The sequence below is a fragment of the Schistocerca piceifrons genome, chromosome 4 (assembly GCF_021461385.2).
Source record: "Schistocerca piceifrons isolate TAMUIC-IGC-003096 chromosome 4, iqSchPice1.1, whole genome shotgun sequence".
Lineage (NCBI taxonomy): Eukaryota > Metazoa > Arthropoda > Insecta > Orthoptera > Acrididae > Schistocerca > Schistocerca piceifrons.
The window spans coordinates 142,676,547-142,693,540 of record NC_060141.1 but is presented as its reverse complement, the minus strand read 5'-3'; the positions used below and the strand labels follow the sequence as shown (position 1 = coordinate 142,693,540).

Genomic DNA, 16,994 nt, shown 5'->3' with positions numbered 1-16,994 from the left:
TTTCCTCATCCGTAAACTGGATATTAGTTAAATTAACAACCCTTTCAACAGAAGTAGGTGACTCAGGAACAGCGCTATTCACAGTGTACCCAAACATAATTGTTTAAGCTTATCATTCAGTATGCTTCGTATATCACTCCACTTTACACTAACATAGGCGTCAACTTTTTTGCTAAAGAACTGGAATTGTAAATTTCTAATACATGCTACGAATCTCAAATGCAAAAAATTAAGGTCTTTGTCTTCTGCACCATGGGCTATCCTAATCTCACTCTCTGATGACACTGTTTTTTATAACAGATTTGCTGATGTTTTCATGATTGTGAAAGGCACATATGACAAGGTTATATCTATTTTTAATTTATTCAATAAGCAGATTAAGTAACTGTTGGAAGTTGAAGTGGAGAGGAAATTGAGTTTTCTGGATTAGCTTATGAGAAGTGATGAATGCCTTAACTACTCAATTTTTTGGAAGCCAACACAGTCTGATGCCATAATACGCAATTATTGTAATCACCCCATTAGACAAAAGGTAGACTACTTTCATACTATGGTGGAGCGACTGTTTAAATTGCCTCAATTAGGACGAGGTTAATAAAGAGTTAAACATTTTGAAGCAGGTTGTGGTGGCTAATGGCTATAAGTAACTGCCGGTTTCTGGTTTGTACAGGAAGCATAGGCAGATGAAACCACCATGGATAGATGATACAAAAAAGTACCTAATATTACAATATAGGGGACCAATCTCTGAAAAGTTGACCCGCTCCTTCTAAAAAGATTTATGGTAGGATTCCGTGTGAGTGGGCAACTAAGGTATAAGTTGAAACATAGGCTCAGCAATCTGGCAAGCTGCCACAGGGTAGTAAATATAATTCATCAGCAGTATATTCAGTTGCAGTGCGGATCCTGTGAATCATTTTACATTGGACAAATTGGTAGAAGTTTTGTCACCCATTTTAAAGAAAATGTAGGTCCTTTTAACAGGACTGCATTTGGACAGTATTTAAAAAATGAAGGTCATCGGGTTGGTACTATAGAAAATACACTTACGGTTCTGCATCATGCATCGAAAGTTGTGCAGTTGGATGTTTTGGAGGAACTTGAGATTTTTAAGAACAAAATAAGGGAGCCAGATAAAGTGTTGAACAAACATGTCTATTTTTGATTTAGTCAGTTCTTTGTTCCAAAATGATGTATAGTTTATACTGTGTTTCCCTACCATCAACCCCACTGTTATTTTCGCCAACCCCTGGACCACGATCTCCTGTATGCCCGGCTTTGCATCTGGCTTTGTAAAGTTTGTTATGAGAAAGTTTTTGTGCTTGTAACAGGTCGGAAGTGATGATTTTTAATCTCCTATTGTTTTGGTTTCTTTTAACACCAATGTTGTTGTTCACATGTAATGATTTTTACATGCCAACATGGTACACAACTGTGTAATACACGCTGTATGTTGTGCTGCTGTGTTTTACTGTACAGTGATTTTAAGTATTTGACAGTTTTTGGAAAAGGGTTTAAGAGGTGTTAATTTTACTGTTGAATTGTATGGTTATTATAATTGTTATATTCCTGACGGTTGGCGAAATTTTAATAAATTAAACAATTTTCCTATATCCTGATAGGGTGGCCCCGTCTCGAGGTTTCCATACGGCAACAGAAGCAGTGAACTGCCAGTTATCTGTATGCGCTGAAACTGTTTGTTGCACATTTTTGACATGCCTTTCACATCTTTGGAAAGAGCATTTTTGGCTATGTTACACAGCATTTTTGACTGTGTGAAACAATATGTTCTGTATTTTTAGGAAGTGCTTAAAAATTTAGTAATACCTGTATCATACGTGAGTGTAGCTTTGGTTTTCTGCCCTTTAGGATGAATCGAAAAAAAAAGGGGTCTCAGCCCAAAAGTAGTCATGAAGTGAATAAAAAAAAAGTAAAATTTCCAACTTTGGACTGGTTTCTTGTTGTACTGATCAACAGAAGTCAGTGATCCAGCATGCTGGAAATTCATAATGGGTACCGTTGTTTGAAAAGAAGCCCTGTGATATTTTCCTTAACTTTTTTGTCATATGCAAATACAGCAAGTGGGTGCCACCGCAGAGACAAGAGACAAAGACACGGTTAACCAGAGCAGGCGACATGGAAACAAAGACGCTCCTGGTGCTATTGTTTTCAATACAACTTCCTTTCATGGTAAAAGCCACGACATTAAGAGTTGGTGGTTGAAGTTTACCACTGGACAGTGACATTCTATCAGTCGCTTTCGATCAGCCATGGGGAAAAGAGAAAGGAAAAGTTACACACTAGATCAGGAAGTAAAATTCATATGAGAGGTGGATGCTAATCCAAACATCACAAAACCCAAAACTGCTTCAGATTTAGGAATTGCCTACACCACAGAATGTACAGTTATCAGCAAAAGAAACAGTATTTTGAACAGGTTTTTAAGACTGGGTGCAAAATCAACAAAACACCGTTATCAGCAAGATGGGAGATCTGTAGATTAGGAAAATGTAATTTTTACATGGTTCAAGCAGCTCTTCCGATCAATGGTGACATGCTCAAAGCAAAGTCGACAGGTTTAGCTACAGGTATGAACCTCACTGCTGATTTCAAGGCTTCATCAGGATGGTTACAAGGATCATCATGTTATCACAGGGAGAACAATTTATGGCGAATCAAAAGCTGTGGACAACGTCACAGTACAACACTAGTGCCGATATTTTAAGAGATTAACAACCTCAAAACACCTGTAACTGTGACAAAAACAGTCTATTCTACAGTCTGCTTCCTAGTAAAACATTAGCTGAAAAGGGAGACTCATGCCTTATGGGGAAGAAAAGTAGAATTCATGTGACTGTTGTTCTTGCCACAAATGAAGATGGATCTGATGAACTTTCCCTACTTGTGACAGAAAAATCTAAGAATCCAAAGTGTTTCAAAGGTGCAAAGATGAAACCTACAGAATAGAAATCCAACAATAATTCTGGGATGACTATGGTCTTAACTGAACAATGGTTAAAAACTTAACATCAAAATGAAAAAGAAAAAAAAAGAAAAAAAAAAAAGAAAAGAGATAGAGAGAGAGAGAGAGAGAGAGAGAGAGAGAGAGAGTATCCTCCTTATGGATTGAGGTGCAGCACATCCACCCAAGTACTTCTGGAAAATGTTTGTGGAATTTTTCCACTAAACTGTACTAGTGTTCTGTAACTGCTTGATTTGGGCATTATTGCAAATTTTGAAGTGCTTTAAAAAAAATTCATAGCACTGACTGATGCAGGAAATGAAAATCTCTCCATTAACTTACCCAAAGCCGTCGAATTTTTATCAGCTGCTGGTGTCATCCAAAACAATCAACAACTGTTTCCATAAAGCTGTCGCCTCAGTGGAAGAGACTGCCACTGATGATTGTGGTGGTGGTGGTGGTGGTGGTGGTGGTGGTGATTAAGTCGTGTCTGATAATGAGCTAGCTCTACTGGAGGGTGCAAATTTTGACAGTTTTGTACATCCTCCAGGATGAGGAAATTATTGCTTATGTGTTCCAGCAGCGCAGTGATGATCAACATGGACCAGATTCAAGTGACAGTGATGGAGATGACGACTCTTGAAATGCCTAAACTGAGTAAAATGTCAAGTGCAATCAATGTGTGCAGCGCTACATCACTGCAAAAAGCTGTAGTGAAAAAGCTCTGAATTCTATGAATTCATAATAAGTTTGCAAAATGAGGTGTAAGAGGGCTGTTCAGAAGGCGACTTTTCAAATTTTGTAGACAATGTACATTCGATTATCAATTTTTTTTGTTATGTTGGTACACACATCCTAATATATGTTCACAATATCTAGTGTACATCATACTTCATTTGTTTTTGACATGTGTGTGTTAGTGTGATCAGCAATTTTCGATTATTGTAAAATATGGAGCAAAGAATTTGCATCAAATTTTGTGTGAAAAATAGAATCAAGTGCTCTAAAACACTTGAAATGTTGACAGTAGAATATGGTGAGTCTGCTCTAAGTAAAAAAAAAAAGGTACACACTCTTCCACGATGGCTGAGAAAATGCCAATGACAAACCTCGCTCTGGACGCCCCAGCACATCAACAACAGATAATAATTTTAAAGCTGTGAAGAAGATTGTTTTGGATAATCGTCGAATTGCCATAAGAGAAATTGCTGAGCATGTTGGCATATCGGTTGGCTCTTGTCATCCAAATTTTTTGGATGTTTTGAGCATGGGATGTGTGTCAGCGAAGTCTGTTCCAAAACTTCTAAATTTTGATTAGAAGAATCGTTGAAGGAGCAGCCCTCAGAAGCTCTTGAATGACCTCAGTGATGATCCTAATTTGCTCAAAAGGGTCATAACTGGTGATGAAACATGGGTTTATGGTTATGAAGTCAAAACTAAAGCCCAATAATCCCAATGGTAGCATCCCGGAGAGCCAAGACCGAAAAAAGCATAGCAAGTTCGATCAAAAGTCAAAGTTTTGCTTACGGTTTCTTTTTTCAATTACTGTGGTGTAGTGCACCATGAATTTTTACCTCAAGATCATATGGTCAGTAAGTAGCGTTACCTTGACATTACGTGCGGTTTGCAAGAAGCAGTACACAAAAAAGTCCGGAACTGTGGAAAAACAATTCATGGCTTTTGCATCATGACAATGTATCTGCTCGTTCATCATTGCTTGTGAGAGATTTTTTTGGCCAAAAACATGATGACAATCATGCCTGAGCCACCATATTCACCAGATTTGGCTCTCTGTGACTTTTTCCTGTTCCCAAAACTAAAAAAACCTATGAAAGGACGAAGATTTTAAACAATTGAGGAAATAAAAACTGCACCGCTGGAAGTACTCAAGGCTATACCAAAAAGTGCTTATGAGAAGAATTTCAAGGATTTGAAGATGCATTGGCGCAAGTGCATTGTATCTGAGGGGAATTACTTTGAAGAGGAAAACATTAATATTGATGAATAATTAAATAGTCACCTCACTTTTTGAATACACCTCGTATATACTTAATGTATGAAGTAAGTGACACAAACCAAATTATACGCGTTATTTAGAGCAGCATCAAGTTCAAGACCATGTATCTTTACTTTAATACCACAGCTTTGTTGTTAGTACAGTGCATAGTGCCAAATTAGAACACAGTACTTAATTTCTCTACAGCAGGACGGAACAACATTTTTTCTTTTAGTGCTGTACTCTATCTTCGCCATTTGTACAGTTTACACATGTAGGCCCATTGTATGTTCTTTTTCTTTTCAGTGAAAAATATATGTATTACTATATCTATGCCTGGCTTCTAAGTAATTCTGAGTTACAAACAATCTTTTCTCCTCCCCTTGATATGTGTATAAATCAGGTTCAATTCCAATGTCAAAGAAAGCAATTGCCGACAGGTGTGAATGTTCCCAAACTATCAGTCTAATAAGTCATGGCTGCAAAATACTAACATGAATTTCTTACAGAGAAACTGGTAGAAGCTCACCTTGGGAAAGATTAGTTTGGATTCCTGGGGAAAATGTGAGGCAACACTGATCCTATGACTTATCTTAAAAAGATATGTTATGGAAAGGAAAACCTATGTTTATAGCATTTGTAGACTTACAGAAAGCTTTTGACAATGCTGACTCTATACACTCTTTAAAATTCTGAAGGCAGAAGGGGTAAAATACGGGTAGTAAAAGGCTACCTACTACTTGTACAGAAATCAGAAGGCAGTTACAAGAGTCAGGCAACAAGAAAGAGAATGTAATTCTGTCAGATACAGCAAAGTACAGCAGATACAGTATGGAATGTAGTCTAATTAAGTCGGGTGATGCTGAGGGAATTAGATTAGGAAATGAGGCACTTAAAGTAGTAAAGGAGTTTTGCTATTTGGGGAGCAAAATAACTGATGATGGTCGAAGTAGAGAGGATATAAAATGTAGACTGGCGATGGCAAGGAAAGCGTTTCTGAAGAAGAGAAATTTGTTAACATCCAGTATTGATTTAAGTGTCAGGAAGTCATTTCTGAAAGTATTCGTATGGAGTGTAGCCATGTATGGAAGTGAAACGTGGACGATAAATAGTTTGGACAAGAAGAGAATAGAAGCTTTCGAAATGTGGCGCTACAGAAGAATGCTGAAGATTAGATGGGTAGATCACATAACTAATGAGGAAGTATTGAATAGGATTGGGGAGAAGAGAAGTTTGTGGCACAACTTGACCAGAAGAAGGGATCGGTTGGTAGGACATGTTCTGAGGCATCAAGGGATCACCAATTTAGTACTGGAGGGCAGCGTGGAGGGCAAAAATCATAGAGGGAGACCAAGAGATGAAAACACTAAGCAGATTCAGAAGGATGTATGTTGCAGTAGGTACTGGGAGATGATGAAGCTTGCACAGGATAGAGTAGCATGGAGAGCTGCATCAAACCAGTCTCAGGAGTGAAGACCACAACAACAACAGCAAAGAACTTACTTGAAAGGGCAGCTGAACAGAATGGACAGAGTCTTGAAAGGAGGATATCAGATGAATGTCAACAAATGCGAAACAAGGATAATGGAATGTAGTCTAATTAAATTAGATGAATCTGAGAGAATTAAATTATGAAATAAGACACTTAAAGTAGGTTAGTTTTAGTATTTGAGCATCAAAGTAAATTATGACAGCCAATGTAGAGAGCATATAAAATTTAGATGCAGTGGCAAAGAAAGTGTTTCTGAAGAAGAGGAACTGCTAACTTCGAATACAGATTTGAGTGTTAGGAAGTCTTTTCTGAAAGTATTTGAATGGAGTGTCACACTCCATAGAAGTGAAACATGAATTATAAACTGGTTTAGACAAGAAGAGAAAAGCTTTTGAAATGTGCAGCTAAAGAAGAAAGCTTAAGATCAGATAGGTAGATAGTGCAAGTAATGAAGTGGTACTGAACAGAATAGGAGGGAAAAGAAATTTTGTGACACAAACTGACTAGAAGAAGGAACTGATTGATAAGACACTTTCTGAAGCATAAACGGATCACCAACTTAGTATTGGAGGGAAGTGTTGCGGGTAAAAATCGTAGGATGATACCAATAGATGAATACACTAAGCAGATCCAGAAGAAAGTAAGCTGCATTTATTTGGTGCTGAAGAGACTTGCACAGGTTATAGTAGCATGGAGAGCTGCACCAAACCAGTCTTTGGACCTAATACCAGCACAACAAGCATGCTTACTCCTGTGGGTGAAGTTTCAGCCACGTACAGTAAGAGTACTTATTAAATTTTCGTGATTGGGGTTCATGGTCGTATAAAATTTGTTTAAAGACATGACCATCGCTTTCAAGTGTTAAAAAATATTTTTCCATAAAATAAATATTGCAATTTTGGATGTTTATCCATTTTAAAGTGGAGCACAGCTGATTTTTGTACTTCAGCACATGTCAAAATAGAATTAGCACTTTTTTTTTTTACATGTAACTATGAAATTATGCTCCGACTGAACAGTTTACCATCACTCAGAAAGAACTATCTGCTTCTCACCAACATTCACATTTTAAACTGTTGCTATAAATACAGATAAATTAAAAAAAAAATAAAACACACACAGATAGTGGCATTTTCTCACAACCGAGCTGCTTTCAGTACACACACAAGCCGTTAATGGCTCACTGAAAGTCACTAACTTTTTCCTTGTGTGTTACATAATCATATCTACTTTACATTCATTCTGTAATCAGTGGTATCTGACCTATGTTAAATTTCTTCATAGTCCTGCAAGCCACCATATTGTGCAAATTTAGAACAAAAACCACTTCCTTATCAAATACTCTACAACTTTCAGCTACAGAAGAAAGATGAGTATGCTAGTAAGGACATACCTCCACAAGTTCATCGCGCTCATCAGGTGCATCCCCTACAGACGACCCAGATCCGAGAGGACCCTTTTCCATTTCGGGGCAGGAGTTTGCACGGCGTACTTGTACTTCCCCGTCGGCAGTTAATGCACTCATGCCCCCAACACTGTCAACAATTCCATCAGACACTACTGACTGACTGTAGAAACGGTGGCGATGGTGCCTCTGTTGCTGGATGCGTCGCACCATTTCCAGCATTGATCGACTGCTCGGCATGTGCAGTCCACCCGCTGCACACTCTGCTCCTCCTTCTTGCCCACACTCTTCATACTCTCCAACATGTCCGCCAGATGAAACCACATCTTCCAAAACACTGTCACATTCTCGCTCCTGTGCAATAAATATTGGTAGAATGATTACACAGCCATGTTCTAATTACTTTAGAGTATATTAAGATTAAGCTTTCCTAAACCGAAAGATGGTTTGAACATCACAGTAATTATTAGGCATGGGCCTACTGAAGGTGGTATGTACTTATATTCATCTGTTCACTGAACTGACTGACCCAGCTAGTTATCGGAGAAGCTAAGGTTTAACATCAATTCACAATCATTGGTATATCTACATAAATATTTTTGAGTACATTAAAAAATGATATAGGTATCCAATTATACTGTTGTCATGCTCCACAACCGAACTCTCAAGAATCTTACATGGACACCATACACTAGTATACAACTAAAGAATAGGTAATGAGGTATTTTATTCCAATCAGAATGATTTTTCATTTCTGCAGACTTATCAAACTAACATTTGTGTGTTCTTTAAAATACTGATTCATGAATCGAGTTAAAAAAGGATGGTGGACATCAAATTCTTTTTATAGTCTTACGTTCTTTGGGGGATGAAAGACATTACAGATTAGCCTGAAGTTCAAGGTCAGCCTAAATTTTTCCAGTTCTGGGAAATAAACACTTCTGTTATTCAGGTGTAAATTTTTTTGGTCTTCTTTTCAAGTTATGTAACTTCACCATCTTCCCCACGATGCAGACACCAGTTTCACACAATGTATCCATTGTGAATAGGAGTGAAAACATTTGAGAATAATAAAAATTATGTTTTGCAGTTAGTCTAAGGCTTTTTGGATGTATGCTTTTATTCAAATAAATTTTTGTCAGTTTATTTTCACAAACCTCCTCATGCACCAGTGAGTAAAGGAACTTCTGTCTGTCGCACAAACCCTCAACCACCACTTTTTTTTAAAGACAGAGAGAGAGAGAGAGAGAGAGAGAGAGAGAGACAAATGCTTCCCAGCACAAAGATTTTCAATAATGACCACTATGATGACAAGTTCTTCAATAATGACAGCCATGGGTGTCTATAGAAGTTGATTGGAAGGGGGGGAGGTGGGGGGCGGGCAACGAGACAAATTCTAAATTCCACAATCAATCTCATTAATCTACGAATTTTTTAGTTATAAAAATACATCTGTCAAAAATGACTTTGTTTCATGGTGGTGGTTAGGTTTGCTTACAAAAGTAAGCAAACCTAACCACCACCATGAAACAAAGTGACAGGTCCAATAAGATGAAATAAGTAAAAATTAATTTCTTCTCAGAAACTGTGGTAATCTTACACGACATTAAGACTTTGAAGCCCAGGCACTTGGAAGAATATTGGGCCTAGGAAAACCAACTACTGATGCTGATATTTGAAGCACATATGCAATTTATGTATTTACAAGAATAACACATACTAAAAAAGGGACAAACTTCAAGATTTATTTTTTATTTTTTAATATATCACAAAATTTTTAAATTTTAATTAATTAAAATGAAAAATAAATTAATAAAAATAAATAAATGAATAAATAAATAATATTTAATGAAAATTTTAATTAAAAGAAAAAGTGCGAATGAGTTATTGAGCAATTTCTCCCCTTTGAGCTTCCAAAATTTCTTGCTCGCTCAACAAACATGACTTATCTGAGGCATAGTTATAGGAAACTGTGAAACCAATCACGTACACACATGAAATTATGCCAATAAGGTCATACTGGCCTAGTCATTCAAGACAGCAGCTGTTACATCCACTAAAGTTTCTTTTAGAATCTGTTTATGAGAAAACAAAAAATTATTGTAACTGTACTGGGCGACTATTTGAGTTATGACTGACTCAAAGCTGTATGGAACAGTACTGGGCAACCAAGCACGAAAATTAAATGCACACCAACAATATCCGGAATGTGTAAAATTTTTGAACAATTGTAAAATTTAATTTTTTCTAAGTTTAGTGATTTTACCAAACTTGCTACAGTCTCAGTATTAATAATCTACATTCACAGTGTCAATAATCTCTTCAAATTTTTACATTGCTTAAAAGTGAAGCAGAAATAACAAATAGGGTTTATCAGCGAACAACTTTAAGCAGTACGGTAAAGCAGGAAAGTGTCTCAAAAACAGATACAAAACCATGTTAAATTGCCTATCACGCTTTTCCTCACAATGTGTTTGAAGCATTATGTATAAACATGTGTAATTCTGACGTTGCTTGTACCTGTACGATATGTCAAATGCTGCTCGTTGCTTCAATTGCAGCATCTGACAATAGTTGTCAATTGCTACTCCATTGTCAGCATCCAATAACGGCATTCTCATTAAAAAAATTCGCATTGAATCAGATCAAATCTACAAGTTTGGTGCCCGATTTTTCAAATCTTTTTCTAACCTATTAAGACATAAGAGAAGGAACACTAATTCAGTACTGAGTTTATCTTTTGTCCATATGTGATGAGGTGTTTCTGTTCTATACAGGTAGTATCATGTTTTCATCCTGTTGAGTTTCAAGCAAAAGAGACCAGAAGGAGGAGGACTGCATCCAATCTTCGAAGTGCTTTCTTGTTACAGAAGTCTCTCAAGAGGGGTGTACTCAGTCATATTATTGTTTGAAAAGCTTACCGCTGATGAAGCAATGTATTTATTTTGCGGCCGAGTGAGTTTTTGTGTGTATATACAGTATGAAAATGAACAAATTTAATTTGTTGTCTGCATTGTCAGTGATCTGTTAAATAAATGTGCACTGTTCATTTATTGCTAAATCTCACTTTAGTCATATATCTTACAGCTTTTTATCAGCCAGGAATTCATGCTCCAGGGTGAAATGGCATTCAAACAAAGTCAAAGCTTGTGTGATGAAATGGAGAGAGAAGAGGGAAGTATATTCTTTGTTAACAAAGCATACAGTATCAATCGGATCAGGTACCAAAAAGAATGGCTCAGTTATACTGAAGCCACATCTAACTTTAGATTATGATGTTAACAAGGCTTGCAGTACAGTGCGTTTCAGCACAGAATTGTCAAGTGATGATGGAAGTTTTACTGCCATCTACTGCTAATGGGAGTGTCAAATGCATTTTGGTTGTACAAGCCAGTGCTACTTGAAAGTATAACAGTGACTGACTTCATCACCTCACTTGCGTCTGAGCTCCTTGAGGATGATGTGTATCAAGTTATCAATACCACAGTACAAAGTGAAACGCTACGTAGTTGACACAGACATTTATGCAGCACCCACAAGAAAGAAGTATGCTGCCTGGGTATCTCATACATGTATTGCCAGATGGAACAAAAACGGAAAAAGCTTTTCACAAAGAGAGATACTACCTGTGTAAGCTTTGCTTTGTGCATGGCGCCTTGTTTCAAGATCTATTACACAAAAGAACGTAATGAGTCTGTGTAAAAACTATAATGAGCCACATAATGAGTGTGTAGAAAACCATACTAGTATTTACAAATATATGTTATGTATTTTTCCAAATCTACAACTTATTCAAATTTCCAAAAACATGTTGTGGACTATGTGCTTATCCATAAACAATTATTTTAGCAAAATGTAAAAGCACATGAAAGTGGTGATAAAATGGAGCCTGACTTGTCAAAATATGTTACCTAATGACAAAGTAACACTTATTTGAACACTGCTAATTTTGTAGACAGAGTAGGTGCAGACTGAGTAAGTTAAAAGTGAGCACTGGTCTGAGACTTTGTAGAGTACAGACTTCTAATAATAATAATAATAATAATAATAATAATAATAATAATAATAATAATAATAATGTGCTGTAAGTTCTGTAAATCACAGTAAACCACTGAGCTAAAGAGAAAAGACCCTTGAACTAACTTATTTGAACATATTTTAATACACTGAAGACCAAATATTTGATTATTTCAATGAAACCGATTAACTATATAGTCAAGACAAATTTTATTAATAATACTGAACACTAACGGCTGCATTTTGGAGAGATTCATCATATATGAATATACAAGTTATGAAAGCTAGAAATAGTTGTTTTTTGTTTTAAGTATATGTGTGTGTGTGTGTGTGTGTGTGTGTGTGTGTTATTGTTTCTATTGTTTCTATCAACGTACCAATGCTTCCGTTTGGTAAGTTACAGAATCTTTGTTTTTAGATACATTTTTCCCCACGTGGACTCATCATAAAATGAAGAAGTGCCCAGCTACATGTGGAACAATCCAAAGAACATTATCTAGTAAAACATGAAAACAAACAAGAATGAAATTTTATCTGTATGGCTCAGTGACAGGGGTACTTAAATCATAAATATCTTAGCAAGGCACAGGTACCAGAACTGATTGCTGAGCTAGCTGAAAGACTACTTCAGACTGGATAGATTTAAAAATGCCCTGTGGAGAGAATTGCATATTTTTAGAACACAAGAGAGAATCAAAGAATGATGGACCTCTCAGCTAAATAGAATTCCAGCAGGATGTATGCCAAAAAAGGGTTTACCTTAAGGGAGAGGAGACGTTTGGACGGCCAATGAAACATTGGCAACAACTTCCTCTCTGACTAGAAAAAGAGGACTGCATATTTCATGGAAGAAGAAATATTTCATTGCATTTCAGTAATTCTTTTAATATTTAACACCACATCATCCTACTTGACCATTAAAGTTTCATAAATCCCAACTATGTAAAAACTTCAAGAAATTTTATACACTATTTGATCAAAAATATCCGGACACCCCCAAAAATGTATGTTTTTCATATTAGGTGCATTGGGCTGCCACCTACTGCCAGGTACTCCATATCAGCAACCTCAGTAGTCATTAGACATGATAGAGCAGAATGGGGTGCTCCGCGGAACTCACAGACATCAAACATGGTCAGGTGATTGAGTGTCACGTGTGTCTTACGTCCATACGCGAGATTTCCAAGCTCCTGAACATCCGTAGATCCACTGTTTCCAATATGGTTGTGAAGTGGAAATGTGAAGGGACACATACAGCACAAAAGCATACAGGCCAACCTTGTCTGCTGACTAACAGAGACCGCCGACAGTTGAAGAGGGTCGTAATGCGTAATAGGCAGACATCTATCCAGACTAACACAGGAAGTCCAAACTGCATCAGGATCCAACTGCAAGTACTATGAAAATTAGGTGGGAGGTGAGAAAGCTTTGATTTCATGGTCAAGAGGCTGCTCATAAGCCACACATCATGCCGGTAAATGCTAAACGATGCCTCGCTTGATGTAAGGAGCGTAAATATTGGACAATTGAACAGTGGAAAAATGTTGTGTGGAGTGACAAATCACAGTACACTATGTGGCGATCCGAAGGCAGGGTGGGGGTATGGCGAATGCCTGGTGAATGTCATCTGCCAGTGTGTGTAGTGCCTACAGTAAAATTCGGAGGCGTTGGTGTTATGGTGTGCTCGTGTTTTTCATGGAGGGGGCTTGCACTCCTTGTTGTTTTGAATGGCACTATAACAGCACAGGCCTACATTCCTGTTTTAAGCACCTACTTGCTTCCCACTGTTGAAGAGCAATTCAGGGATGGTGATTGCATCTTTCAACACAATCGAGCACCTGTTCATAATGTACGGCCTGTGGCACAGTGGTTACACAACAAGAACATCCCTGTAATGGACTGGCCTGCACAAAGTCCTGACCTGAATCCCATAGAACACCTTTGGGATGTTTTGGAATGCTGACTTTGTGCCAAGTGTCACCAACCGACATCAATACCTCTCCTCAGTGCAGCACTCAATGAAGATTGGGCTGCCATTCCCCAACAAACCTTCCAGCACCTGATTGAACGTATGCCTGTGAGAGTGGGAGCTGTCATCAAGGCTAAGGGTGAGCCAACACCATATTGAATTTCAGCATTGCCAATGGAGGGTGCCACGAACTTTTAAGTCATTTTCAGCCAGATGTTCGGATACTTTTGATCACATAGTGTATATTACAAACAATTTAGACACCTGAAGAATAGATATATCTGAAGGTAAAGTATTCTGTAGTAAGCAACTTCAGTAAATCACAGTCTGAATTCACATAGCAGTCAGATGATAATTTGGTTTACATCAGCTTGAGCCAGGAACAGGATTTGTTAACCATTAGAGAGGGAGACAAAGAAAGCAGAAACACTTTTCCAAAGCAAATCAGCTCATCAGAGAAAATATATATACTGATTTGAAACTTTCGTAACATACTTATCACACTGAACCTCATCACAAAACACTGCATCTTTGAGTAAAAGTTTTAGTACTACAATAATTAGTTTTCTGTCCTGGCTATATTTAATGTACCACAGAGTCAGTTAACAAAAAGCAAAATTGATACTCCTTTTTTATTTCATAAATATGAACAAAGTGATATTATCCAATAATGCTGGTTCTGTCATTGATAATTCGAAACATTTTCATTTTAAAACTGAGAATTTGTGTAACAGGTAAACTTGTGCAGCATAAATAAGCCTGATCCTGATGTTAAACACCACTGTGCGATGCCTTGGTCTGGGGATTGAACCACCTGGCACCAATGCAGAAAAACGATATCGGGGGAGGGGGGGTCATTATGGTAACCATGAACGATGAAGTAAGATGACATATTCAGAATGGAAGAGAAATAGTTTAGGAAGCTGAAAAAGCGGAAAAGCTAGACAATATGTCTGAAGGGTAAAACTGGACACCACTACAGCTCCGGCTATGCTCCTCCTGAAGCTGACTAAGGAAGAAGGGCAGAACAAATGAAATTGCCACCGACCAATGGCAATGCCCAAGTACTATGACATGTTGTCTCTTCTGGGATGGGGCTGCTACTGGTGGAGAATTCCTGGCCAGCAGACACTCATAAATATCCCTCCAACTCAGACCCTCATTCTCAGATTTATTAAGTTGTTCTCAGATGCTCACTGATGTTCTCTGCACATGACTGTAATGGGTGTGTACATGATGCCAAGCACTGCCAGCGCCATTTGCTGATTTTGAGGGAGATAGTGACTACTGCAGCAGCTGACTGAGTAGCTGGCCATGCCATCGATCACATTAACCACGGACTTCATCTCTGGTATCAGCAAGCAACCGCCTGTACTAGGAATTGTACGCAGACGCCTAGGTGCCTCATACTGCTGGGTCTCCCTTTGAATGACTACTTCCTGCTGGTGGCCAACGCTCTACTAGGGCACCTACTTGAGTCTGGGATTGGGGCAGCCCAGTCTCTGTCACTGTGCACTGGTTCCAAGGGCTTCCATTGACACAGATCGTCACCCTGGGGTAGATAAACACCTTCAACGTTAATCACAGTTGGTGCTACAGTTTGAAATCGTGCATCCCTGTGCTATATTGTACAGCCTGAGGCAGGCTAACAACTTGGATGGCAGGCTAACAACTTGGATGGCAGTCATGTATTTGCAACAACATGTGGTCCCTGCTGCTCACTCCAGCACTTGATACAGCTTGCGCATGCTGATGCCTAGGCTTCTATATAGTAGTTAGTGTCACTTTCAATGTCACAGAGGGCTAACTGGGAAGAAAAATTGTGAATTCTATTTGAAATGCTTCAGTGACAGGACAGCAATGTGAATATCTTCAAGGAAGAACAGGCTCTGAAAGGAGGCCAGGCAATCTAAGCAGAAAGAGAACAAACTCACAAGCAAATCAAATGAGATTGGTGGGTTGCTACTCCAGATGAAATTGAGAATATATGGAAAGGGCAAGATACTTGGTGGGGGGGGGAAAGCAGCATTATGTTTCTCCAGTGGTAAAGAATGTTACGATTTTGGGAAACATGAGGAATTAACAAACAAAGGTGCTTGTATGGGAGCAGAGAGTGTGAACAGGTGCTAGGAATGAAGAGATGTGGCAGTAAACAGGCCAGTGACTTGTTTACCTGATCCCGTGATAAAACCTGAGAAACAAATGAAGATTCCAAGTGTAAGAAATAACTAGGTGGAAGCTCTTGCTATAGAATACTTTCTTAACAGAATTTGCTGAGAAGGAAGAGTTTGTAATCTTACTTTATCAGTTGTAAGTAATGGCTCAGTGGAGCCATGCCTGTGTGTGGAAACAAGATATGGTGACTGAGTAACATGTAGCATGTAAGGATTAATTAAGCAGGACTTACATAGAAAACTACTTGGGAAAGTAGTAAGGATATCAAGCATAAGGAACAACCGAGTGGAACTACTTCCTCTTGAATGATTCGTTAAAAGAATTTGCTACAACTGAAGAGATTTGGTAATAATATTAGATAAATGTGTTATGCAGAATAAAATATATGCTACATTAGAGTAAGAGGAAGAGGAGCAAACATTCATTTTGTATTATTTTGTCAACTATGGAGTGTGTGTTCAGATATTTTGCCCAGATATATAAATAGCTATGAATCCAGAGACAGGATTTCTTTGGAGGGATGTTGCACCACACAGCAGTCTGGGTCATGCAGCAAAACAAAGTCACAGGGAGACAGGTGCCATTACTGTGGTGACCACGCACTATGAAGTAAGAAAACACATTCAGAGTGCAGGAGCACTCATTCAAGAAGCTGAAAACATGGAAAAGCTAGCCAGCACCTCTGAAGAGTGAAGATGGGCAATATCACAGCTTTGGCTAAGTTCCTTTAGAGCTGACTAAACAAGATGAGCAGAACAAATGCAGTCCTAGCCACACCATGAAGATGCCCGGCTACTACAACCTGTCGTGTCTACTGGAGTGAGTTTACTGCTGTTGGAGAAGTACTAGTCAGCAAACACTCAAATATCCCCCAAATCAGATCCTCAATCTCAGATGTATTCAGTTGTTTTCAGATGCTCGCCGACATTCTCTGTGCACTACCTCATCAGGATATGTATGTGATGGTAGCTGCTGCCA

The 16,994-nt window shown here is 38.2% G+C and overlaps 1 protein-coding gene across 1 annotated transcript in view; it reads right to left on the bottom strand.

The window, feature by feature from the left end:
* LOC124795679 (hamartin) overlaps positions 1–16,994 on the bottom strand; it is a 236,520-nt gene that overhangs the window by 85,728 nt on the left and 133,798 nt on the right. The window contains exon 13 of the mRNA XM_047259760.1: positions 7,844–8,209. Coding sequence (XP_047115716.1) covers positions 7,844–8,209 — 366 coding nt within the window. The remainder of the gene's footprint in view (positions 1–7,843; positions 8,210–16,994) is intronic.